Source organism: Glycine max, chromosome 1, assembly GCF_000004515.6.
Source record: "Glycine max cultivar Williams 82 chromosome 1, Glycine_max_v4.0, whole genome shotgun sequence".
In the NCBI taxonomy this organism is placed as follows: Eukaryota; Viridiplantae; Streptophyta; class Magnoliopsida; order Fabales; family Fabaceae; genus Glycine; species Glycine max.
The window spans coordinates 27,351,652-27,378,533 of NC_016088.4; the positions used below are offsets into that span (position 1 = coordinate 27,351,652).

The 26,882-nt window shown below is 36.0% G+C and overlaps 1 protein-coding gene across 1 annotated transcript; it reads left to right on the forward strand.

Annotated features, from left to right (window-relative positions):
* Window positions 1–24,620: 24,620 nt before the first annotated feature.
* On the forward strand, window positions 24,621–25,270 carry IDL2A (IDA-like protein). The gene has a single exon (NM_001367476.1). It carries the CDS (start codon window positions 24,751–24,753, stop codon window positions 25,033–25,035), a length of 285 nt encoding a protein of 94 aa, NP_001354405.1. The 5' UTR covers window positions 24,621–24,750; the 3' UTR covers window positions 25,036–25,270.
* The last annotated feature ends 1,612 nt before the right edge of the window (window positions 25,271–26,882 follow it).

Here is a 26,882-nt window from a genome sequence, read left to right on the forward strand (position 1 = left end):
TAAGGTGGGAGTTGCCCCTCGAAAGTAGGGGCTTGGCTTAAATCTTCCGGGGTGGCACGGGGGGTGAAGTCTGGAGGCAGGCCATAAGGATAAGCTTGCGGACTATACCTTCGACCGAACACGGCCGTGTTTCTGTCTAGGCCCGGATTCAAGGCGGGCTGCAGCACCGGCTCCGCTTCCCTAACTGTACTGGAGGCGGTTGCCGTGGCTTTATCCTCTATGGTTTTCTGGAGTTTTAACATGACCTCCGAGATGGAAGCCATTTGATCTTTTAAGGCCGATAGATCAGCCTTCATCTGTTCCTGCACGCCCTCTTCATTATCCATTTTTCTGGATCGAGTGTTATAGGGGTGCCTTGGCGTTTTCTTAGTTATGATGATATTCCTAAAGAAATAAACAACGGTGAGTATGCCACCAAAACATGAGTATGCAAATGGATGATCGGAGCACTTGGATCCACCCCAAGGTTTTTTAGATAACATGATGAGTTCAGAACTCCTCATTTTATAAAAAGAACAAAGCTTTCATCTAGCCAAGATTATACAAAAGGTGCTACAAGAGAACCTAACGATTCCTAATTATATGGGCCATCAAATCTATCATGTGTTGACAGTAATTGATTAGCCCATGAATCTCCTCAGGAGCAGTACACACTTCGGCCATGGATTTTGCTTTGGCTAATAGACGCGGGAGGTCTTGGCTTCCATTCAAGGTCAAGGCGAACCTATCCATCCACATAGTCGCTTCTTGATGCAGTGCATCAATCACCCTCCCCCTTGCTTCCTTTTCGGCATACACTTGTGCAAAATCCTCCACTAGCTTTTGTTCATGGGCGACAGACTGGTTCAACTCTTCCTTGTATTGCCCTATGATAGCTAGCATGCTTTGCTCCGTGGCTTCCAAGTGTTGAGCCAAACTTCTTTTGGACCTCGCGCAAACAATTAACTCTTCTTTTAAGATCATGCCATGCACCCGTGACCGATCTCTCTCCTTTCTTCGGAGCTTGAGCTCATTGTTGCTACCCCACAATGCTCCTCGGAATTTCTCTCGGCCATATTCCTCCTTGCGGGCCCTTTTGGTTTCTTGTTCAAGGGCTCTTACAGTGACCGCGTTTTCCTCTTGTAACTCGGTACATTCTTTCCGGATGTGTGTAGCAGCTGATTTGAACTTCTCCTTGGCGAGTCTCGCCTTCCCTAGCTCTAATTTTAGAGCTCGGACTTCTTCATCTTCCTCCGGAGCTTCGAAGTTCTCCTCATCGATAACTTTCAATTTGGAGAGCCAATCTAACCCTCGCATATGAATTCTTAGCCATCCATGATAACCTCCGATGACGCCATTTCGGATGCCTCTAAGCTCCTTGTCTTTCCTCAACGGACTCCTCCACGCCTTGTGGATTCTTTGTATAACCTTGAGACCTTGCGCGCCTAGATCCCTCACAAGGAAAGGCGAGAGACTTTCTTCAGTTGGCGTTCCCCTCATGGGATACCCTAGTTGTCTTATGGCGAGTGCGGGGTTATAATTAATACAACCCCTAGTCCCTATCAGTGGAACATTAGGGTAGTCCCCACACGAGAAAAGAACTCCTTCCTTGCCTTCCTTCCAACGAGGAAACCAATTGATCGCGCTGCCCCCTATCCCAGCCAAATGTTGGTCCCAATCGACTCTTCCTTTTTCGGAGCATGAGCAATAGCTTTGAAGCGGACACGGGTGTCTCGTGTCTTGTTGGAATAGGTGTGAAATCAACCACACACAGAGAGCGGGTAAACAACAGACAATCCATGCACTGTTTTTCTCACACCTCCGGTCAAAGTTGTCAAACAAATCTGCCAAGATAGCCACCACTGGACTTTCCTTGCTATGGTGATATGCGAGGAAAGCATCAATGGCGGCTAAGTCTACCAAACCGTCAATGTTCGGAAAGAGGACAACCCCAAAAATCAGCAAAGCTAAAATATCCGCAAACGGGCCCCACTTCTCTTGGCTTGCCATATCCCTTGCCTTGCCTTCCAAGTATTTCCGAGGCAGGCCCACTACGCCGTTCCGAATTTGCTTCATGCGATCCAACTCTTTTGCTGAATCTCCAATCACAGCTGCAATCTTGCTCAAGGAAGGAAGAAAGCCGGAGAAAACATACGATTTTCTCCCCCTGAGAGGGCATCCTAATATCTCTTCAAACTCTTCAATAGTTGGCACCATTTGGAAGTCCCCTAACATGAAACACCTCAACGTCTGGTCATAGTATTGGGCGAGGGATACAACAGCTTCAGTAAATACCTCCGCTACGGTCAAATCTAGAATCTTCCCGTACACTTTGCGGAAAGCTTGCCTTTGGAGAGGTCCCATCAATCGTCCTAATTCCTTGAGGCTAGTGACATCTAGACTTTTAACCTTGACTTGATAAAACCTTTTGCCGTTTGGATTTGTCTCCATCATTTACCTAAAAAAAGGGTGGATCAAGACTCCGACATGAAAGATGTAATGCGTATGCATGAAACGGAAAGAAAACAAGATAAAAGGGTAATTCATACATACGAGACTACAGAGACCCAATTTTAATGCTACGTTTGGGCATGATGGTGCCTCGACGTAGCATTAAAAAGGTTACGTACTACTCTAAAGAAACCAAACATCATTAGCAAAACTATAAACTGGTGCTATTTACCACAAAAAATGCATGAGGACAAATGGCACAAAGCGTGTTTGCTCTTTGCCCCTATTTGGTAACCTATAGGACAATATCTAGGGGTTTCTAATAACTACTTCCCAACAATTTATAACTCACACGGTCGTTCTCTAGAGGTATCATCACTCACGATAATAATATTGTGGCGGTATGGAATACCAGCGACAACACATTATAAAGAGAGAAAGCTCTAGACGAAGTTTCACTATTATCAAGCAAGTCGGAGACCTAGCATGATGATAGATTCACCTCCACTCCTTAAATTCCCATGAACCCGGGTATAGGGCCCCTTTTTTACTCAAAACCCGTGGGTGCTTAGAATGCAGTGTAAAGAATGCGAAATAGACAACAATTATTTACATTTTACACAGTTCAACAAATGCACACACGAAGTTTCACAAATCCACAATTCCTTAAAATAGGCCTAACTCACAAAAAAGGTCCCTAGTGGAGTTGCCAACTGTCGCAACGTGCCCTTCGCGGGCGAACGAGGGCGAGGCTCACGGGTGCGCTTCCCAAAGGAGGAAAGATGCACGGAGTCGCCACCAACGTTTATTTGTGGAAAACGTCGAAAAAACCGAAGGAAACCGGTCAAAATGAAAATTCTAAGTTCGGGAGTTGTATTTACGCTTGAGGAAGGTATTAGCACCTCTCACGTTTGTCTCAAAGGACAACAACCTATTTTTTAGAATTGTGGAAATTGTGTTACCTTAACTTTTATTTCTTTTTATTTTTTGAGGTCTACAAAAGCGGGGCTTTTGCTCCTACGTACCCTCCATCGAAGAGGAAATCAGACCTACGTAGTTCTTTCTTATACGTGAATCAAGTGATTCTTTTTACTTGAAGGGTGATCATTTTAAGGCGTTGGACCTTAAAAATGATCCTTTTTACTTGGTAAGAAACTGAAATGATAAACTTTCAAAAACCTATTTTTGTAGACGAGCTTGACTAGGCGAGTTTGATTTTAGCCTTAGTTTCACTTTAGTTATTAGTCAATTCAATTAAGAATGAGAAATCCCAAAGAGAAAAAGTCCGATTGATTTTACGCTTTACTTTACTGAAAGGTATTTTTTTTATTATTATATTATTATTTTACCCTTTTTTTGATTTCCAACGTGGTTACGGCACGACCGAACGGTCGGAATTCATTTTAACCGAAATTAACGGATGATACAATTCAAACGATCGGTGGAAATTTATTTTATTTTTAGATTAAGTGAGAAATGACTTAAATAAATGGCTTAAGCACGTCAAAAGGGGGTATAAAAAGCAAATGAAAACAAGAATAAAAATACATGAAACAAAATGTGGACCACCATGGGTACATAGAATGAATTGAAAAGCTCGGTTTGAGGTACTTACCCGTTGAAGACTGAAGAAAAGGAAGAACGAACGATGAATGTTGAAGAACGATCGAGAATCTTCGCGTAATTGCTCACGGAAACGTTACGGAAGCGCCTCGGCTTGGATTTTCTTCACGGAAATAATTTTCCTCAGTAATTTCGAGCAAGGGAGAAATGCCAAGAAAGCTGAACCCTTTTCTTCTTCATTTCTCCCCCTATTTATAGCAAAATAGGGGAGAAGCTTGCCACCCAGCTCGCCCAGGCGAGCAAGGTTGCTTCCTCCAGAAGCAACAACCTTTTGGAGGAAGGATCTGGAAGGCCCAAGTGGGCCAGATTGCTATTTGTACCCCCCCTTTTACTAAATGCACGCCCTTCTATTTTTTTTGTAATTCTTTTTTCCGTAACGTTACGAAACTTTACGAATTTCGTAACGATACTTATTTTCCTTCCGCAAGGTTACGAGTCCTTACAGATTATGTATTTACTCTTTTTTTGCTTTCGAAGAAGTTACGAAAACTCACGGATTGCGAAAAATACCTCCTTTCGATTTCCGTCACATCACGGAATTTTCACGGATTGCGTAAGCCTACTACCTTTTGATTTTCGGCACGTCTCGGGACTTCATTTATTGTGCAACAAAGGACGCCAAGTGTCTCAAAGTGGCTAACCAAAGGTTGCATGTCATCAAGTAATAATCCCCGGACGAAATTAGGGTATGACAACGGTTAAATACCTGTTGTAAAACTCTTGGAGAGCTAGCCTTGACCGAAGGTGGTCATGAGGTCGACGTAGCCTCTGGCCTCTACTTGTTCTCCTGTGAAGCCAAGGAGTGGACTGGCGTGAGGTTGGATAGTGTTTTCCAGTATAAGATGTCAGTGGAGCTGCCCTGGTTGATGAGGACCTTGGACACCATGAAAATGGCAATTATGATGGAGACAAGGATGGGGTCGTCTTGGTTGACAAGGTTGATACCCTTGAAGTCTCTATCAGTAAAGGTGATAGGAGGGAGACTTTGTGGCGATGGTGTATTGACATAGTTGATGTCGATGTCTCGGATGGTGTGGAGAATCTGTCCCCAATGGTGTTGATTACACTTCTAATTTGCTGAGGGGTTCGTTTTCCCGTTCTTGCGGAGGTTGTCGTTCCCGTCTTTGTTGGTTGTGTCTCTGTCTTCCTCAACCTTCTGTTCTATCCCTTTTTCTATTTACGTCATGATTCCTATGTTGATCCTCTTGGTGCCCTCCACGTCTCGCTCCTGTTGCATGACTGTCCAGCCTCTTCACGAACTAGGCTAGATACCCAGCTTGCATGAGATCTTCTATTTTGTCTTTCAGGACCCAACAATCTTCTGTGTTGTGCTCGATACTATGATGGTATCCGTAGTATTTGGTCACATCTAGCCCTGGCCTGCGAGGACGCGGTGGAGGTAGCTTCATGGGTACCTCCAAGTTGAAAGCTTCCTTAAGGATTGTAGTGTGATTAGGCGTTGGGGGTGTGTAGCATTCATACCTGGGCCCTTTTGGGAGAGGCTGGCGCTTGTCCGGCTTGTGCCTCTTATCCGACTTGTATGATTTGGTCTTGGTGCTTCCTTCTTGCTTGTTGTGCTTTTGTCTGTCTTGTCGGACCTCGTTGTTGAACCTAGACATCTCTTCCATCTGGATGTAGCTTTTGGCTCATTCGCACAACTCGTCCATGCTACTAGGGGTTTTTCACATAGACTGTCTATGAACTTACCAGGCATTAGAGTGAGGAGCATGAAGTGTAATGCTACCTCCGAGTTGAGATTGCGGATTTGGACGACAATGTGTCCAAACCTATCCATGAATTTCCAAAGAAATTCATCATCTACTTGTCGTTGGCTAGCCAATGCGATCGGTGTCACACGATGTGACCAGCTAGTTGCATATTGCGCATTGAAGCGCTTGACAAGAGTGTCGAAACTATCGGTGGACCTTGGAGGAAGTCCACCATACTAGGTCAATGTCGCCCATTTGAGGGACGTTGGGAAAACACGACATAGGATTGCAATGTCATTTGTGTACAAATTTTTCTGGTGAGAAAAGCATCCAAATGTTCATCTGGATCGGTGGTTCCATCATAACACTCTAGGTTGGGTGGTTTCCAACCTAGGGGTATGTTAGCTTCCATGATTTGGTCGACAAAGGGGTGTTAATGATAGGTCCACCCTGCTAGGCGGTGTATGTGGGAGAGACTTGAATCATCTTAAGTTTTGATTGTGCGTCGGGGGTGTGATTCCCCTTGAGTGCGCTCAAGCATTGTATGAGTAGAGTGCTTGTCGCCCCGGGGGCGTCTGAAGTGAGCCTCCAGCTAATTGTGGTAAGCCTTTAGCTTTCTTAGCTCCTCTTCATGGTGTCGCTCCATCTCCGTAATGCGGTTCTGGAGTTGTTAGAGAGTATCAATATCTGCCATTGTCGCTGCAAGATGAGGATTGAAACCTTCGAAAGGGGTCTCGCATCTGAGGCCAGACCACATTCTAACCATAGGTGAGAAAGAGAGGCTGCAAGGTATGTTTTACCATGGCCCCGAAGTGGGCACCAAATGTACTTACCAAAATTTAGAGCTGACACACGTCAAGATGGACGTGGCTTAGATGGCCTCTTAGACTTCGCACATCGGACTGAGAGTGGCCTTTGTTAGGAGGACAAGATGAGGGACCTATAAAAAAAAGGACTTTGACGCTCAAGTAAGCACTTGAGTTAAGAGAGTATGAATGAGTGAGTATGTATGCGTATGTGAGCAGGTGTGTGTGTGTGTGTATGTGTTCATGGAGAGAGTACGAGGGAAAATGGTACTTATAGTGAAGAGAAGAAGTTGCGGGTCCTTGTTGATAAGGGCTGTAATGGTGACGTAACAACCCTTGCAGATAATTATTGACTTATAGATAATAGCCAGTACATAAAGGTGACTTATAGATAATGATATAGATAACATGTAGCTTAGAGATAATTGCTAGTAGATAATTATACCTTACAGATAATATGTAGCTTGTAGATAATTGAATACCTACCAAGAGATAAGGAGATGACAATATATTCAAAAAATTAAGAGGTTAGAGATAACCTGTCAGTGGAGAGCCCGACTGCTGAGGGCCAAACGTCTGTGCTCCTATGCCAAAGCTGACATAGAGGGTTGACGTGTGTCTCGAAATGCCACGTGTATTTTGTAGACCCTGGATAGTACATAATCTTTTCTTCATGATATTGTTGTAATTACCCGATACTATTTAGTCGGGCCAAGTAGCCTCAATGCATAATCAACAATTTTACACCATAATATACTTCTCCCATCTCTATTTTCTCTATTCTACTTTCCAACCATTCACAGCAAATAAAATTCTTGCAAATTGATATCTTTGTTATTGGTTGTGGATTTATTAGAGTTTCTCCCTAAATTCAAATTTTGTCACAATTGGTATCATCCTGAGACTAGGGCAATGGCGGATGCGACACACAATCAACTAATAATTCAAGAAGTGGAAGATCATAGAGTCAAATACAGACATGCAATCTCGGATGGATCAACTCATCATGTCTCTTACAGAGCTGCGAACTATACTCAGCAATCAATTAAGCCATGTTCATCAGGACATGCTATTAAAGATTGTTTCCTTATATATATGTTGTTACCATTAAAGATTGTTTCCCTATACCCAAATGCATGTAAGAATGTCAAGCCCCACTTTTATGGCACATGCTATTAATTTAGCTACATTGCATAAAGCCTTAAAACCAACTCTGAATGTGAATAAGCTCTATAGTTGACCAGGTGCTTCAAACTTTCAATCGGTGATAGTGAGTAACAAATCAAACTTTGGTAGCAATTCTAATTTTCAGGCCCACACAAACAAACCTATCTTGAGTAAGGCGCTCCTCAACATTTTATTGCAACTAAAATGACTGATAGGAGAGATAAGGATTTGTGCATGTTTTGTGATTAACCATTTACCCCTAGACACCCTTTAAAGCATAAAAGATCTCAACTCTTGGTGATGGAAATGGATGATGATGATCCTGTGGATGAAGAAATAGAGATTATTGAAGAAAATAGGTTTGCTAAGGGGGGCATAATTATCAAACTATGCGAGTCAGTGGCCTCCATAACAAGAAGAAAATGTTGCAAATATTAATTGACAGAGTGAGCACTCATAATTTCTTGGATTTAGAATTAGCTAAGGAGTTGTTCGAGTGTAAATTGGATTCCATCACTACAATAATTGTGATCGTAGAGGGTGGTACAAAATTAAAGGCTTCATATATATGCAAAGGATTTATGTGGCAATTACAACAAAGTGGTTAGTCACAACATTCATTGTTAAATGTTTGATATGATAATATGAACCTAATGTCAAATGCACATTTGGTCATTCAAAAGTTCATTACTCAAATAAAAGCATTTCTCATAATATTATTATTATGAAAAACTCAGTTTATGTTATGCAATACTCAAAATGTCAATGTTCAAAAATCTATTGTTCAGAATGTTATTTTTAGTTTTTCATGCCCAAAACTATTTTCATGTTTTATAAAAGCTTTCACACTTTTATGCATATAATTGAACATGTTTAAAATATATCTTGTTGTCACAAACATGATTTAGTTCAGATATGTCATTTTACAAAACAGTTAAGCTTGTTATGAAAACCTTTGTATGCATTTTGATGCTCAGAACATTCTAATGCAGATGCAATATTTTATACAGTAAATAACATAATGTAAAAGAGGAAGGAAAAAGAAGATTCAGCATAGAGATTGTTACTATTTCACCCAACCTCGGGCTACATCTAGTCTTTACCTAAACTAATGAGATTTCCATTAACACAACTAGCAACATGTTGGACAAACCAACTGTTGGATTCTTACAATTTCCATCCACTTGCTGGACTTCCAAACTGGATTTTCACCTTGTCAACCAACTATTGGACTTTTAGTGTCTCCTCACCACACTAGGTCTTGGATTAGTGATCACCCACTCAACCACAACACCCACTTTGTCATGGGAGAGGCAATACAAGTATTTATTTAACCTCTTTAGGCTACATAAGTATAATTTCACTCTAGCATCTTGGGGCTACGCTCTTAAAGACTCTATCTAAGCTACTCACCTTCCATAGGTTCTCTCTATTACTTCTTTCTCAACCAAACTTAACCTACATGGTTAATTTGGGATACATACAGATTTCATACAAGGATAAGGTGTTTAAGGAGATTTTAGAGCTAAACAACACTTTGCTTGTTTTCTTTCTACTCACAAAAGGATCATGGAGGGTGGAGAGGATGTGAACTTCGTTTCTGAATTGTATAGGTTGTCTTATACCTTCTCTCTCCATTTTAGTAGGTCTTCTTTATTAGTTTACAGGTCCCATAGGCAAAACTAATTGTTATGTGATAGTTGAGTCTTCTTCTTCTCTTTCTCTTTAAAAGCTTCCTTCAAGTCTAAAATACCCCAAGAAAATAGTTGTAGGAAATGATGTAAGCTCCATTGGAGCTTGTAGGCCTAGGATCTTCTTCATCAATGGATTCCTTTGCTTCTTGGAAGATGAATGGCAGCGGAATGGAGAAGGAAGAGAGAGAGAGGAGACGCCACTTCAAGGAGAAGATGAGTCTAGAAGAAGCTCACCACCATAGGAGGCCATGGATAAGAGCTTGGAGGAAGAAGGAGATGAATGAAGGGAAAGGAAGAGAAGACCACGAAATTTTATGCTCTAAAAGAGCTCTGAAATCTGAAGTTTAATTTTCAAATGATCAAAGTTGAAAAAATGCACACACATGACCTCTATTTATAGCCTAAGTGTCACACAAAATTTGAGGGAAATTTGAATTTCTATTCAAATTTCACTTGGATTTGAAATTGAATTTGTGGAGCCAAATTTTGGAGCCAAAATTTCACTAATTATGATTAGTGAATTTTAGTTATGGTTCAACCCACTAATCCAAGATCAAGTCCAAGATTCTCCACTAAGTGTGCTTAGGTGTCATGAGGCATGTAAAACATGACGGACATGCACAAAGTGTGACTATATGATGTGGTAATGAGGTGTAGCAAGCAAATGCTCACCTCCCCCTCTAAAATTTAATTGGATTAGGTTTCTCCCAATTCAATTAAATTTATTTTCCAACACACACATCAAATATTCACTTAATGCATGTGAAATTACAAAACTACCCCTAATACAAAAAACTAGTCTAGGTGCCCTAAAATACAAGGGCTGAAAAATCCTATATTTCTAGGGTACCCTACCTACATTATGGAGCCCTAAATACAAGGCCCAAAAATAATGAAACCTTAATCTAATATGTACAAAGATAAGTGAGCTCATACTTAGCCCATGGGCCCAAAATGTACCCTAAGGCTCATTAAGGCCTTCTCTTGCATCTTTGGCCCAATCTACTTGGAGTCTTCTATCCAATGTCTTTGCAGGGTAGGATTGCATCATTCCCTCCCCCTTGAAAAGGATTTGACCTCAAATCCCGAGATTCTTGAAACTCTGGCTTTTTTCCTTAACACCTGTAAAAAGAACAAAAACATATATATTAGTAGTGTTTGGTATGTTGAAGGTAAGGTCTGAAAATCCATTTCCTGGGCATCTTCCTATGAAGGAACACCAACTCAATGAGTGGTGCTACAAGTATAGAAAAATATGGGACAAACCTTTTGTAAAAATTTGTTAAGTCAGGGAAGCCCCAATTTTTCCTTATACTTGGTGGAGTAGGCCACTCAGGAATGATCTTTATTCTCTTAGGGTTCATGAGAACCCCTTGATCACTATTTAAAAAATTAAGAAAAGTAATGCAATAAAACATACCTTTTTTGTATTTTCATGTTGATTATTCCTACCAAAAAGTATTTCAAACCTAAGGTGTCCCATATGAGTACCTAAGTTTGTATTGAAAGTAAAAATAAGAACAAACCTACCTAATGAGTCCCTATGTACACAAATCATGAAGATGTTGGGTGCACGAGTGATTTTACAAAAGAGGGTTGCACCACTCAAAACATTCATCATACCACCTATTTTAGGGATTTGGTGCCTAATAATACCTATTTTGGGCACCAACAAAGCACAAGGATTTAAGCTCTTGCGAACCAAACCCTCATCCAACAACTCCTTTACTTGAGGAATAAACTTAAGCCCAAGAGATGTGGCAATGCTAACAAGTGTCTTTTTACAAAGGAGAAAATGTTGAGATTGTCTAAGAGGGGAAATTTCTTTAATATTTGTCTTTATTTCAAAATGCCTTTCCTTCTTAGCTAATCTCTTGGAGGAGACACTTACCTCCTTACACTCCTCCTTAACCATTAAAGGTTGTCCTTCTTTTTGGGGGTAGATTTCTTCACTAGATTCTTCCCATTTTGCTTCTTCACTTTCACTAGAGGAAGGTGAAGTAGTAGCCTCATCTTGGCTACTATAAATGTCTTGACTCCTCATAATCATGGTTTTCTTGGTGGGGCATTGAGAAGTAATGTGTCCCCTTCCAAGACATTTAAAGCACTTTATAGAGCTAATCTTTTCTTGCATACTAGCCTTAGGGGGTTGCTTTTCTATTGTCTTCCCCTTATTATCTTTGGTCTTAGAAGGTGCTACCCCTAAGATGCCTAGACCTTGGTCTTTCTTTGGATAAGAATGAGAGCCATAAGATTTTAAAGTAGTATTTCTTTTTAGTTTTTGCTCTACCCTTATTTCCCAATCTAAGTAAGCCTCTACATTGTCCTTCCCATGGAAGTATGAGAGGTTAATGTTAGCCTCTTGAGACTTTCTTTCATTTTCTCTCCTATGGGAGTAAGGTCTAAGATGTGACCTATGCCTTACTTCATAATAGTCACGAAGTTCTTCACTTAGGCTCTTGCAAGAGTTATGACTACTATAGGAGACATGTTTTTCTCTTTTCATTTCTTTCATTATTTTTCTTCTTTCTTCCTCTCTTATGTTCTCTCTTTCATCTTCCTCTCTTATGGTTGAAACTAGCCAAAATAAACACTAAAAGAGGTGTGAAAGATAAGGTAAAAACTAATTGGTAAAAGGCAAGCTATCTTGGTGGTTTGACAATGGAAGGTAAAGGAAATAAGCTATGAAAGTAAGCAAGAAATATAAACTAGGCAAATCCTAAGAGTGTTTGGATGACCACATTTAAGGTTTCCAACAAAACACTCACAATCCTAAGGGAAAATTGCCTAAAATTATTACACACAAATGGAAGTAGGGTGACCTATTGGAGGCTCCCAACTTACTTCCAATGAAAGACCTTTTTGTTACAAAATTTGAAAGCAATGAAAGTAAGTAAATTGTCAATTACAAAATTACAAAAAGGTCCTCAATTTTGGTGGTTGTTCTCTCTTTAGTGATTCACTCAATTTGGAGTGCTTCTTAGTCCAATAGCTCTTAAGGTAGTTTTCCCCTTGCTTCTTGACTCAAATTCTTCAAGGGATGGCACTAATCCTCCTTTCCAATTTCCTATATGGCAACTCACAAACAAGGAAACAAAGAGACAAGCAATAACCAAAGACCAAAAAAATGAAATGAAAGCTAAACCAATAGAGTTTTAACAAGACAAATTTTCAAGGATTATTCAAAAATTAAAGCAATGAAAAGCACATAAAAGCAAGCTAGGACACAAAGAGAAACTTAGAATGGCTCTAGAGTAGAGTAAAAAAAACTAAAAAAGAGACTCAAGAAACCTCTAGTTTTGGAACTTGTATTCACAGTAATTTTCAATTGAAATTTCAAAACTAGGATTGGTATAAAATAGGCACCAATTATAGAAAAAATTTTGAGCCAAAACAACAAGCACACTTCCCTTTCACTTTTTATTTTCCTGGACATTGATTTTTCTTCCAACTTGTGTGATTTTTATTATTTTTTACTTTAATACAAATTGCTTGGTTCGTTTTTCATAATTTTTTTCCAGATGTCTAGAAAATTTAGTAAAAATTTCAGCTCAAAACACGTAGCGACCAATTCCCAATAATTTATACAAGTTCGTATGTTCAAGCTGCCAGCACCAGCGATTTCAACCTAGAAATCAAGAGTAGTGTTTATGTTGCTTAAGGCTTGGATAGTTATAATTTTTGTTTGCTTATGCTCAATTATCTTGAATAACACAATTCAAGAGAGCTTAAGACTTATTTTAATTCACAAATCCAGCCACAACTCAGCACCACAACTCAACTTCATCATAGGCATCATGTAGGAAACTTAGAAAACAAAAAAAAAAAAAGTTCAACAACAAGACTACTTCTAGGAATTGATTTAGAACATGTTATGAGCTAAATAACATGCATGAATTAGACTCAAAATTCAAAAGATAGGCTAAGAATGATAAGAATACATGAACAAATGTATCTAGAATTCAATCAACAAAATAAAAATTCAACACAAACTTAGAACATAATGTGACAATTACTATGACTAAACATGACTCTAAGACAACATGGATTAAGTGATTTACACTTAGATTTTTGTGTTTTTTTTTTCTAATCAATATTTTGGAAGAAAATTTAGATCTAAAGGTTCAGTACAAGAATATTATGAATGAAAAATGATAGAACCTAAAATTAACACAAAAACATGATTCAAGAGTAGATCTACAAAATTTGAACCATAGAAATACAAGAACAAGTGTAGATCTAAGATTTAATCGGTTTATTTTTTTTTGAATCTACTCTAAACAGCACCAAACCACAAGACAATGGAGGATATACATGGAGAATAAGATGAAGAACAAGGAATTAAAGAGAATTCACCGAACAAAAAGATAGAGGAAGCAAAAGAACATCACCTAGAAGAAGATGCTCTTGATACCACATGATGTAAGCTCCATTGGAGCTTGTAGGCCTAGGATCTTCTTCATCAATGGATTCCTTTGCTTCTTGGAAGATGAATGGAAGCGGAATGGAGAAGGAAGAGAGAGAGGAGATGCCACTTCAAGGAGAAGATGAGTATAGAAAAAGCTCACCACCATAGGAGGCCATGGATAAGAGCTTGGAGGAAGAAGGAGATGAATGAAGGGAGAGGAAGAGAAGAGCACGAAATTTTGTGCTCTAAAAGAGCTCTGAAATCTGAAGTTTAATTTTCAAATGATCAAAGTTGAAAAAATGCACACACATGACCTCTATTTATAGCCTAAGTGTCACACAAAATTTGAGGAAAATTTGAATTTTTATTCAAATTTCACTTGGATTTGAAATTGAATTTGTGGAGCCAAATTTTGGAGCCAAAATTTCACTAATTATGATTAGTGAATTTTAGTTATGGTTCAGCCCACTAATCCAAGATCAAGTCCAAGATTCTCCACTAAGTGTGCTTAGGTGTCATGAGGCATGTAAAGCATGAAGGACATGCACAAAGTGTGACTATATGATACGGCAATAGGGTGTAGCAAGCAAATGCTCACCTCCCCCTCTAAAATTTAATTAGATTGGGCTTCTCCCAATTCAATTAAATTTATTTTCCAACACACACATCAAATATTCACTTAATACATGTGAAATTACAAAACTACCCCTAATACAAAAAAACTAGTCTAGGTGCCCTAAAATACAAGGGCTGAAAAATCCTACATTTCTAGGGTACCCTACCTACATTATGAAGCCCTAAATACAAGGCCCAAAAATAATGAAACCTTAATCTAATATGTACAAAGATAAGTGGGCTCATACTTAGCCCATGGGCCCGAAATCTACCCTAAGGCTCATGAGAACCCTAGGGTCTTCTCTTGCATCTCTGGTGAATCTACTTGGAGTCTTCTATCCAATGGCCTTGCGGGGTAGGATTGCATCAAGAAGTTTGACCCTTAGCACTACAACAACTTCTTAAAGAAATAGTAATATTTCAGTTGTACTTGACTTGACACATTTGAATTCATTATGATGTTTTCCATTTTGAAGAACAAATCTGATAAGTTTTTAAAGGTACATTAGAATTGCATTCTGATGTTAGTGAGAAAGGAACTATTTTGATGTATGTTCCTTTTGATGAAAATAACATGATATAACATTATAGATAGCTCATCTCCATCAATCCAAACATTTTTTCACAACATAAATCATTTTGAAGTAACATATTTCAGCATAGGTAACATGTGGAGGTTGTTGTTGTGTTAGTGTTCTATCCTTCCTTCAGACTTCACAAAGTCTCTTCAATCTTCATTTTGATGTTGCACATCAAATCTTCTCAAGGATAACTCTTAGCTTTCAACTTGTTGCATCTTGAAATGCTATTAACATCCATCGTCTAATGAGTCCTTAGTGTGTGACTGAATATGGAAGATGTGATGTTATCAACCTCATACTTCTAAAAAGTTGTTCGGTCGCGGCAAGTGCACCGGATCGTGCAAGTAGTATAAAACGATAAGAACGGAGTATAGAACTCTCGGGGAACTTGCGTTACTTGGTAAAGCTACTTCAGTGAATAGGTGTCTAGTATGAAAAGAGATGTGTGGACTATGCACAGGTATGTAAATTGACTATTAAAAGGAAAATCACGTGAGTAATGATGCGTAAAGACAAGTAGACAACACGTTGGTCTTCCTAATATGTGCCTGATGTTAAAAGGATATTCTCTACTTAACAATGCTCATGTGTTCTATGGTGTCTCCTGAAATGCTAAACCTCGATTCCTCATGATAGTCTAGCCTAATCCTGATCAAGCATCGTCCTTAGATTCCTCTTGTTGGACTAAACTCGACCAGAACCGCATTAAGACAAACATACAATCAACTAGGTTACCGTACCCCGATTCCTCATGATAATACGATAAACTAGCCCTGTCCTATCAAGTTCTAAGAATCAAACCAGTTTCCACTGTTGAATGATCCTAACAAAGCATGCATCTACGTGATCAAGGCAAAAGCACATTGAAATGAAGTACTGATAGCACAGAAAACACATAAAACATCATTAAATAGATATACAGGTATTTACATCAAGTACCTACAAGGAAGAACAACAGAGGATTTAGCTCTCCATATCTGGGAAGCTTCCTTTACAACAAAGAGATGAGAAAAATGAAGGATTGAAGAAATACAAGTAGTGGGGACGTCTCCTCCACCTCTAGGACCTCACAATCACTCACAAACTCATCTCAAGCTCTCAGGACGACTTCCTCTTCAAGCTCCGGTCTCTGCAGGTCTTTGCACAGCAAAATCTCATAAACTCTCTGGAACTTGGACCTTTCTCTCTCTAGAAATCTCTAGACATGCAAAAGCTTTGAGAATTGCCCAAACTCCCTCTCCAAAATCTGATTTCAGGCTTAAATAGGTGGCTTTTTTTGTGCTTGCACCCTTAGCGCAACTCTGAACCGCTTAGCGCGAATTAGTGGATTTCGGCTTAGCGTGTGCTTTTCTCGCTCAACGGATGGACTGAAGTGGTGCGCTTAGCGGGATGACCCTTCACTCAGCGAACATGCACAACTCATCCTTCTTCCAGATTCTTCCTCGTGCTCAGCCGAGGAGTGTTGCGCTCAGCGGATGGCTCACTAAGCCAGAAGATTGGCTTAGTGAGAGGGTGAAAATCAACACTTCACAAACTTGCCTAATTAACATGAAATTGAGAGGAAATGATTATTAAACACACAAAATGAGATTACTAAGTATTTATTACCTATCTTTAACAAAAAATAATTACAACACTACAAAATAACCATAAATTGGAGGAGTTTTGATACAATTTACACAAGTTTTATACACAAAAGTTAGTCGTATTCATCGACTAACATAAGCCAATTATCTTTTGTGACTGCATATCAAATACATGATGGTTTTTTGTATCCCATTCTGATGTCAACTCCATTCTTCAGATGAGCCAACTCTCTCTTGTGACTTCATATGGAAGACATGTAGTTGTTGCATCATTCTAATGCATAGAATTCTATTAACATCCATATTCTAATGAGTCCTTAGTGTGTGACTGCGTATGGAAGATATTATGTTATCAACCTTAGTCTTCTGATGAGTCATTTATCTTTTGTGATTGGATATGAAAGACATGATGTTGCTTTGTATCCCATTCTAATGTCAACTCCATTCATCAGATGAGCCAACTCTCTCTTGTGACTTCATATGGAAGACATATAGTTGTTGCACCATTTTAATGCATAGATCCTTCATGATCATGACTTCAATACATCATTCTAATGTAGTCATCTTAAAATCTATCTGAATCTATCTTGTATTGAGTTAATGTTTTAATTATGTTAGGATTTACGTCAGCCAAGTGTAACTGAATCCCAATTGTAGTATTGAACAAAAGCTTAATTCGTCTCCCAAGGGAATAGTGCAACGATGAATATTCGAATTAAAACCTTACGAATAAAGATATTTTTGTGTTTTTATATTTTAAACTACCTCAAACTAAAACTAATCAAAACAAAAAAAGAAAAGATATATTTTTCTAGAGAGATTAATGTGTTGAAAATTTAATAACAGAAATTAAAAGAAAAGGTAAGAAGTTACGTGTTGACATGATAATAATTATAGATAGAAACAATAACGTTGAGATGCTAAGATTGTACTCAGAATCCGCTTATTTGCTACAATTCCTCACACTTCTACATCGTTATATCGTTCATCCTTAATTCACTAATGTATTCTATCCCTAATCCTTTAGGTGATAAACCTTAAATCACTTGCCTTGATTCCCAATCCCTTGGCAAACCAACACAAGCAATCAACATTATCGTTTGGGAATTAGCGAGGTTTAACCAAGATTATTCTATCCTTAGAGATAACCCCAATTAAGTATTCGATTCAGTTCGGGTTTCAACGAAACTCGTCAAAGTGCACATCAATTCCTGGAATCATCTATGAGGTGTGCAAATTCACAAAGCGAATAATGATCTCAAACAATATATTAATGTAAGAAAATTACATCAAATAGGGTTTAATCTTTTCCTCTCCTAGCTAAGAAAGAAACTAGCCACTCATGAAATACAAGAAGAAAGAAGAGAAGCGAGTTTTTCAATGAAGGGTGGAGTATAGAGGTGTTTTTTTTTTTTGCAGCCTATGCCTCTCTATTTTTAGAATCATAGGTTTGTTTAATAGAGACAAATAATGTCCTTAATTTATAAAATAATATAATCTATAGAAGGAAATTATCTCTTCAACTGATATAATTTGTTTTAATTGTTGCAATTATCTTCCAAGTGATTTTCTTCACTTATTTTCGAGTTATATCTGTATAATTATCTCTATTTTGAATTAATTCAGTTTCTGAATGCTTTGTCTAGCACGCTCATCGCCTAAGTGAGATATCTTCTGTAAAATTTCATATTCTCCTCTGTTTGAGTTGGCTTGAGCAGCCTATACCTTACTTGAGCAAGGCTACCTTTTAAAATTGCCCTATTTCTCTGTAAAAACTCACAAATTCATATTAAAAACTTCTAAAATCGTAATTCCTATCTAAAATATATTAAAAACTGAAAACATAACGAATTTGGTTCAAAATAAAGCCTAAAGTATATTAAAGTATCAAATAAATGTCTCAAATTGCATATGAAAATACAGTAAATTTGATGTTTATCATCTTGATTCTAGTCTATCTTTAGAATATCATTATGAGATCACATTCTCAGAGTCCTCAATTACATCATTCTAATGTTGACTCTAGTACTGCTTCATTCTGATGTTGTCTATTCAATGTAGCCTTTGATAGATCATTTGAGTAAGGCCTTCTTGATGTCTTTGCAACATGATAAGATTGAGATCTTCATAGGAAAGAACTAACTTCATCAATAAATGGGCTTCTTTCAAATATTTTGAAGCTTCTCACTTGAAAGCATAGTTGAGATATTCATTCTAAGCTAGTTCTGAACTCATCAGAATGCTTACTCTTGATTTGCTCTTTGTATATCTTCCATTGAAACATTAGCAGATATGTTGGTTTGCATAGCTTTTCTACATATTATGTTATGCTTTGAGAGAGTTCTCTAATGCAAATGGAAATTCACTTAATGTTCTTCTTAAGTGAATATTTGATGAGATGACATAATAGATTTGTATTCCAAAACATTCTGGTGTGAGCTTGTTGTAGCAGTTGTGCTTGCTACTATTTTTTTTTTTATTTCTTTGACCCTCTGAATGGTCAAGCTGGATTTCGATGCCTTCATGAAAGTTGTAGAGAATTCTATCCTTAACATTCAAGCATTGGTCTCATGTCAGTTGGACCACTACAACTAAGCAATCTTTAAAGCATTTGCAGTTGTGTATATTGTGAGGATAAAATGACATCTTTATCTTGATCATCAATTTGGTCCAAGATACAAGTCATATTAACTTACGACTTCATGACAGATGTAGATCTTTCTCTTAGCATTCTACAAGACACTTATGTAGCTCTAGCAATCTTCAAATTGTTGCACACATACCAAGTTGTCCAAACAGGTTAGTGTTTGCAACTTTAGGCTCAATTTTGTCCATGATACAAGTTGTATTAGATCACGACTTGTTCATGAAAGTTGAAGCTCTTTCTTAAAGATTGCATTTCTAGAACTACATATATGATGTCTAGAATGAACTCATCCCATTGATGAAATTCCATTCTAAGTATGTTGCAACAATGTTGTTCTTCACAATTGCTCATAATTGTTCCATCTAGAGAAATGTTCTTCTTGTCATTTAGTTGATGATTCCTTCTCTTGGCTTGAATTTTTATCTTCATTGAATGAGCATGTTAACTTCATTATACTACACAGACAATGACACTTTGTGTCTTCTTTTGAGCTTTGAAACCTATCATCCTTTCTGAGCGACTCATGACAACCTTCAATTGTTGTTCTTTATAGAACTTGTTTTTTATGAATACACTTTAGGAAACTCATCCGTTGGCAAAAACTTAGAAGACTTATGATTCGTATTTAGAAGGTTTGTCATAATTAAAAAATAAAAAATTTTGAACTCAACATACACCGACACCAAAATAATCTCTAATAAAAATTTGATCCTTCAATCAAAGTTCTAGAGGAGAGCCATCTCATGGCTTATTGAAAAAAGAGAAGAAATGAAATAGAAGAGAAAAAAAATATAAATTTTCATAAATAAGATATGAAAAATAAAATATAATATTAATAGTTGTGCGTATCCTTAAAAGAAAAGTTGTCAACAAATAAATATATAAAAGAAATAAATATGAAAGTGAGAGAGATAAAAGAAGAAATGAAATAGGAGAATATAGAAGAAAAGAAAAAGGTAAAATGGAAGAGAGAGAAATTTGAAAGGAAATTATTTTAATAAGAATGTGAGATTACTTTTCATATATAGTTAAAATAGATTCAAAATATATTTTTGTGTTTTTTATTATGTCTATATATAAACAGTAGAAATTTTTTTAAAATATTATGTTAAATGAAATTGGGTAATGAAGAGTAAATTAACTTTAAATCATATAAAGTTTTACAAATTTGATTTATTTGTTGGAAAATTTTAATGCAATAGTTAAATATATGAAAATTAACATGTATAGTAAAAAAAATTAATTCAATGATTAGATAGATGAAATTAACATTTAAAATAATTTATCAAATAGTTAATTGGGGGAGATGGAAAATAAATACTTCTCATTTCAAGAAAACTACGCACCATAGAAACAAAACATCAGAGGTTCTTCTGTGTCAATTATTAGATTAGACTTCATCCACAAAAAGTACCTATCAGAAGAACTTGCAAATGTAACGGTTTGAAAACCCTTTAGTTGAACTCAGTCTAATGTGACTATTTTCCACCCAACCCAAGCTTTCAGAAAATCTGGCAGAGAGGAAACTGCACGGTATGCTGATCATCTATCCCACGTTACAACATAATAAGAGCTAAGGATTGTTGGTATCACTTCTTGAGCACATCATATGTATCCCCAAAATCTCAAATCTAGTATCTTCCCCAAAAAATTATTTATTCCCTCGTGTTATGCACATGCCTTGCATAGTGAAATGGACCCATCAATGTCACTAGGAATGTTTGCTCCGGAATCTTCACTTTCCAATTGACCCATCAATGCACACAATCATCAGCAAATAGAAATTTGGACCCAAATCACCATTTATTTTGACCCATCAATGCACATCATAAGCAAACAGAATTTTGGAACCAAATCACCATTTAGAAAGCCTTGCAAAACTCACCAAATTGGTATGCCCCAAACTGTGAACACTGTATAACAAAGATTTGACTAATTGGTATTTGAGTGTATCTCCATAAATATTCGCTGAGCCACATGATCTTATCTTATTAAGCTTTTAAAATTCAATTCATCTCAACTTTTATTTAAAATGAAAAAGAGTGAACACTCATTTGAGATTATTCAACAAACAATTTCTGCAATCCGCAGTTTCGGCCAACGTTTACGTTTAACCTGCTCTTCGTTTTTCTCACTTGGTGATGTAATATTTCTCATTTGTTAATTTATTTCTATGAGCAATATTTCTTCCCCCTGTAGATCAAGCTAATCTCACGGTTCATATCAAGCATACCACGTTGACATTTGACATATCAAACAATATCTTTCTTTCTTTTTCTTTCTCTTGAATTGCTTACCAACCCACTAAACTGCCGCCACACGCATCCGTTTGGTTCAAAGTGTATATGTGTCATCTATGACGTTGACCCTTTTCATTGATTTCCTTTATAATTGTTTTTTTGACGGCGATTTCCTTTATAGTTAGTTGTACTATAATATGCTAAATGAATTTACACTGAGTTAATTCGTTACACACTTTTAAATTGTAATTATCTTAATTAATTGCCCAACCCTGATTCTAATTGTCTAACTTGTAGGGATGTCCGTACTTAAGTTTGGAATAAAAATTCAAGTTAGGCTAATTTACTTAAATAAAGCGGGGAAGACAAAAAATTAGTTCATTTGCTGGTGAGATCACAGCCCCATATCCTTGAAAACTCAGTTTAAATTTTGAATTTTTTTTAATAAATATATTTTATTTGACCCAATTTTAAAGGAAGAAAAAACAATCTTCGGAATCCAAAATAAAATTTATGGCCCCGCAAATGTCGACACTTACCTAATTCTAAGTAGTTATGAATACAAATATTGTGTATTTTAATGTTGGTAATACTGCTATTTCAAGAAAATAATATGAAAAAGGATCCAATTTTGAATTTGTTCATATTGGGGTTGCTTGCATATTAAGATTTAAGAACCATCGACAATTTTGGTCATATTTACGTGTTTTTACGGAATTTTTTTTATCCATAAAAATTAAATATTAATACTAAAAGATTTATTATAACACTCATATTTCCTTTATCAATTAAGCTAAACCTCATTTGATTTAATCTCTACAGGGTTATTTAGCACATGATTAAGTTAACTTTTTTAGATAAAAAAAATAGTTAGCTTTGAGTATTTTAAATGTCTTTAAGTGCAAAGAACTATAGCTAGTGCGCAATTTTTTTAATTTAATTGGTGTGTATTGCACAAAATAAATATTTGTTTTTATATAATTAAAATTTATAGTAAATAAATGTTGCTAATATATGAATTATATTATAATTAAAATTTATAATAGATAAATATTTTTAAATATATAAATTATACTTTTGATTTTCAAAGTATAATTTAAATTTTGATATAAAGTTATTTTCAATTATTGATTATTTTAAAAAAATACTTAAATTCATTTCAATTTAGATATAGAGATAAAAAAAAGTAAATTAAAGAGATACACAATTAAAAAACACAAAGTAAATATAAATAAAGATAAAAAGATGGTAGTTTGGATAATTGAGATAAGAAAAATTGATTAATTGTGAGAGTATATAATGCATGAAAAACACACCCAAAAGAAATATTTTAAATATTTAATTAAGAGATTGAGACTTGCTCTTCAAGTTTATATTCTAATTTATTCAAGTTTATATTCTAATTTATAATATAAGACTAGATTTCAAATAAACAATTACTTTTTTTATTCTTAATTATAAAATTTATTTTAGAAATTTATTTGTCTCTTTTTATAAGATTTTTTTCTAATTTCAATATGCATCAATTTTTTTTCTTACATATACTTATTTAATTATTCTCTTTCTAGACATTAATAAAAAGTAATTAAGTGGATAGAGAAATAAACACATGATAATTTTAAAATCAGAATACAAATAATTAACAGATTTAATATGATTAACTAAATTAATTATTTTTATTAAGAGATGCGAATTAATTGAAATGATCTTATAAGTAGGAACGAATATATGATTTGTTTTTTGAAAATATTTTAAAAAAATAAGGAAAAAGGGATTATTGTCTCAAAGTAAGCTATTTAAAAAATGCAGTTGAATAGATTAAACAAATGTTGGGTGAAGAAATAATTGATCTCCATTCCCCAAAAGAAGATTTTGTGAGGACCATAGCCTATAGGACATATAAAAGAAACATAGTATACACAGTTAGATCATGATATTGTTATATATCTACCAATCCAAATATCTATCGGTGTCAATAGGACGAATGAACAAAAAAAGTGGACCCCAAAAACTGCGTGTTTCCTTATTAGAGCGTCTCACGCAAAGGTACCCACAAAAATAATTGGTGTACTGTTGAACAAATAAACTCATGGCTTATTTATTTAATTTGTCTACCAAATAAATACCCCAATAATGAAGCCATAAGTATATTGTCACAAATTGGCAAATCATGAACAGCCAACACTTGAGGATTGTAAAGTAGCTTCTCACTTCTTTCTTTCGTTTTCGCCCACAACAAAAATGCCAATAATTAATGCCATTCACTTATGAAAAGCCTTTTTTTATCTTACCAAAAGTGGAGATTTTGGCAGCTATTTTGTTGCAAATGTAGATAGGCTCCAACAGTTTTGGCTTTCTCCCAAAATGACACCCATTTTATCCTTTTTTTTCTCAAACTAGTGGGATCAAATTATAGAGTCCATCTCATTGGACTCGTAAAAATTTGATCATACCCTACCTTTTATAAAGCCATGCTTGTCGTACATGGATCCAAAATTTCCTCCGTGTGAAACTAGATTATTAAGATTCCTTCATGAGGGCCAAAAGGAAAGAAGAAAGAAACTAAGCTTGACCAATTCCATAGCATAAAATTAGAAATGCCAGATAAGAACAAATTGAACAAGTCACGTTTGAGTTCTAATTAACTTTCATAAATACAAATAATTTTCATAAATAATTTGCATAAATTGAGGGGAAAAAAAAATCTTTCACGTAATAGTTACCATCCTCGACTCCTCGTTATATTCTTGATCCGGATCTACCACGTGCCAAGTTTCCAATTTTTCACAATGACACGCCTCGTTGTGTTTTCTTTTTCCCGGAAAATCATTTTCGTGGACCAAAATACAAGAAATTTCCGTGTACCCAAGTGAGAAATTGGTGTTGTAAGTCCAAGATCAAGCGTAGCCGGCGCCAAATACACTTATATAAACCATTATTTTTCTTCAACCATGCGTTGACATTCAAAAATGCAATAGTCTCTCTACCTCTTTAGCGTGTACCTCACTTCTCTTGTTCAAATTTCCCACTCTTCACAATCCCAAATGCCTAACTTTTTCCATGTTCCCCATGCAAACACACATATATAAATAAAGCCCCTCCCTTCTAAGTAAAAAATTGAAATTCCCTCAAAAAAACTCAACAACCCAACTCAAACCTACCCCCTTCATAGCAACCAAGCCAAACCTTCTCCTGCTCCACAATCAAATTCCATCAATTAAACATCCCTATAGGCTTCTCTTCCATGGCAAATTACCATTCTTCTAAATCCTTGCATCTTCCATGCAAAACCTTATCTCTAGTTCTCCTTTTTGTTTACTTGCTACTTATTGGTTCTTGTGATGCAATAAGAATAGGCCAAACTATGAAGCTGAATGAAACAAGAGAGATTCTCAAGAGAAAGCGCAATAACCAACATGGTTTTCCATACAAAAGCATGGTTTTCAACTTCTTCCCCAAAGGGCCGGTGCCACCTTCAGGTCCTTCAAAGAGGCATAACGCAGTGGTGGATTCAACACCTAATAATTGAAGTACATGAGAAGTCCTATTTGTTCAATTTTTCCATTTTTTTCTTCCTTTTTTTTCGTAGAATTTTTTGGTTTTGTAATATTTATGGGAGGGTTGCAAGGATTCTTATCAGATCAAATGTCAAGCCCCAATAGATCAGATCCTTAAAAGGGTCTGAGATTTTTTGGCTCTTATTCTAGATCACACATGTATAGAAAAGATTGTTGACATATACAGGAATATGTATATTATTGTTCAGTGCGAGACTTTTCTTCTATGTTCAATTTGTTGTCCAATTGGCTTATGGTTAGTGATGATGATTAATTGAATTTAATATCTGTTTGTTTGATTTCTTGAGAATATGCAACGGCAGTATCATATGCAGCCATCAGATACCAAGGGAATAAAAAAAAGCATGAATTACTATAAACTTATCTTGTATCTGTTTTTCATTTTTACGGTAAAAAAAGTATGCGGCAATCAGGTTTTCATTGAAATTAAGGCTACCCTTTTCCTTCCCACTTGTGACTTTTCTCTGCGTACGTGTAACATTGACATCAGGTGAAAATTCAGAAATGTGAAAAGGCCAGAATTTGGACTTTTTCAGGACTGCAGCATATAATGCAAAAATGGATTCCTGAAAGTCTTCCAATTGATCTCATAGCTACCTTAGACTTTGACGGGTGTGACTTGGCCCACTCTCTTGTGAAAATTCCACTTTAAAATTAATTAAAAAAATACTCTGTTTCCTTCAAAACATTGTATGTATTCCCTAATAAATTTCTTCAACAAAAAAGCATGGTGAATTCAAACAATGTTTTCTTTTCCCCGGACAAAAAAAAAAAAGCACTATATTCATGTTGTTTTGTTGAAGAAATTTATTATATACCTATGGATTGGGATTTAATTAATACAACGGAGACAAGTTATAGCTATTGTTGTGATATTAATGTTGGCTCATTTTGAGTTAAAATCCAATTTCTTATTGGTTGTACCTTACACTGCTACAGCCATTAATCATAGGCGGCGTATGGTTGGAAATGTTATGAATTTTAGCGAATCCGAATCCACTCAAGGCAAGCGAATTATCAGAAGGCAAATATAACTCGTGTTCAAAGGACATGGGAAAAATAACTTAAAATAAAAATATTTTTATTGAAAAGTAAAAAAATTGTGACGTTTTTTTTTATGATTTCTTATCATTTATATAATAAATATTTTTTTTTTATTTCTTAACCAATATTCTAAAAACACTAATCAGCAAGATCGTTGTTAGAATAAGTTAAAACCGCAGCATGATGCAAGCAAGTTAATGCGTTCAGGGGATTTTTCTAAAATCATTCAATGTTCAGGTGTCTAAGGTAAGGAATATTGGTCCCCTCGACCATATGTTATGTGAAAGTTTGGACCCTAAGATGCATTTTGTTTTGAACCGAGATTCCGATCCGATGATGAGGAAAAAAAATCATAAGCTTCTCCTCTTTTGGATGCTTAAAAACAACATTTTTTCAACAAATTTCAGTCGATGTCTTAAACATGATGAAATTTGGTTAATAGCTTTTAAAAAAAAAGAGGCTAAAGTGGCTAAAGTTTAACTGTCCCAAACTTTATTATCATTTTGTGACAAGAAAACTTTATTTTTATTTTAATCATAGTAATTACTTAGAGTGATTTTGTTTCACAGATTAAAAGTTTACTCTCAGGAATATTTCGTAAAACAACCTTTATAATTGTTATTGTTTTCATTATTTATTATGAATAATTATTTATAATAATCATTTGCAAGAATTATTGTTTTAATATCTTATAACCAAAATATTTATTGATATCAATGATACACTTTTATATTATAACTTGATAACTTGACGT

What these genes read in the sequence shown, in the direction of transcription:
- IDL2A (NM_001367476.1), top strand. Translation starts at nt 24,751, where the DNA reads ATGGCAAATTACCATTCTTCTAAATCCTTGCATCTTCCATGCAAAACC.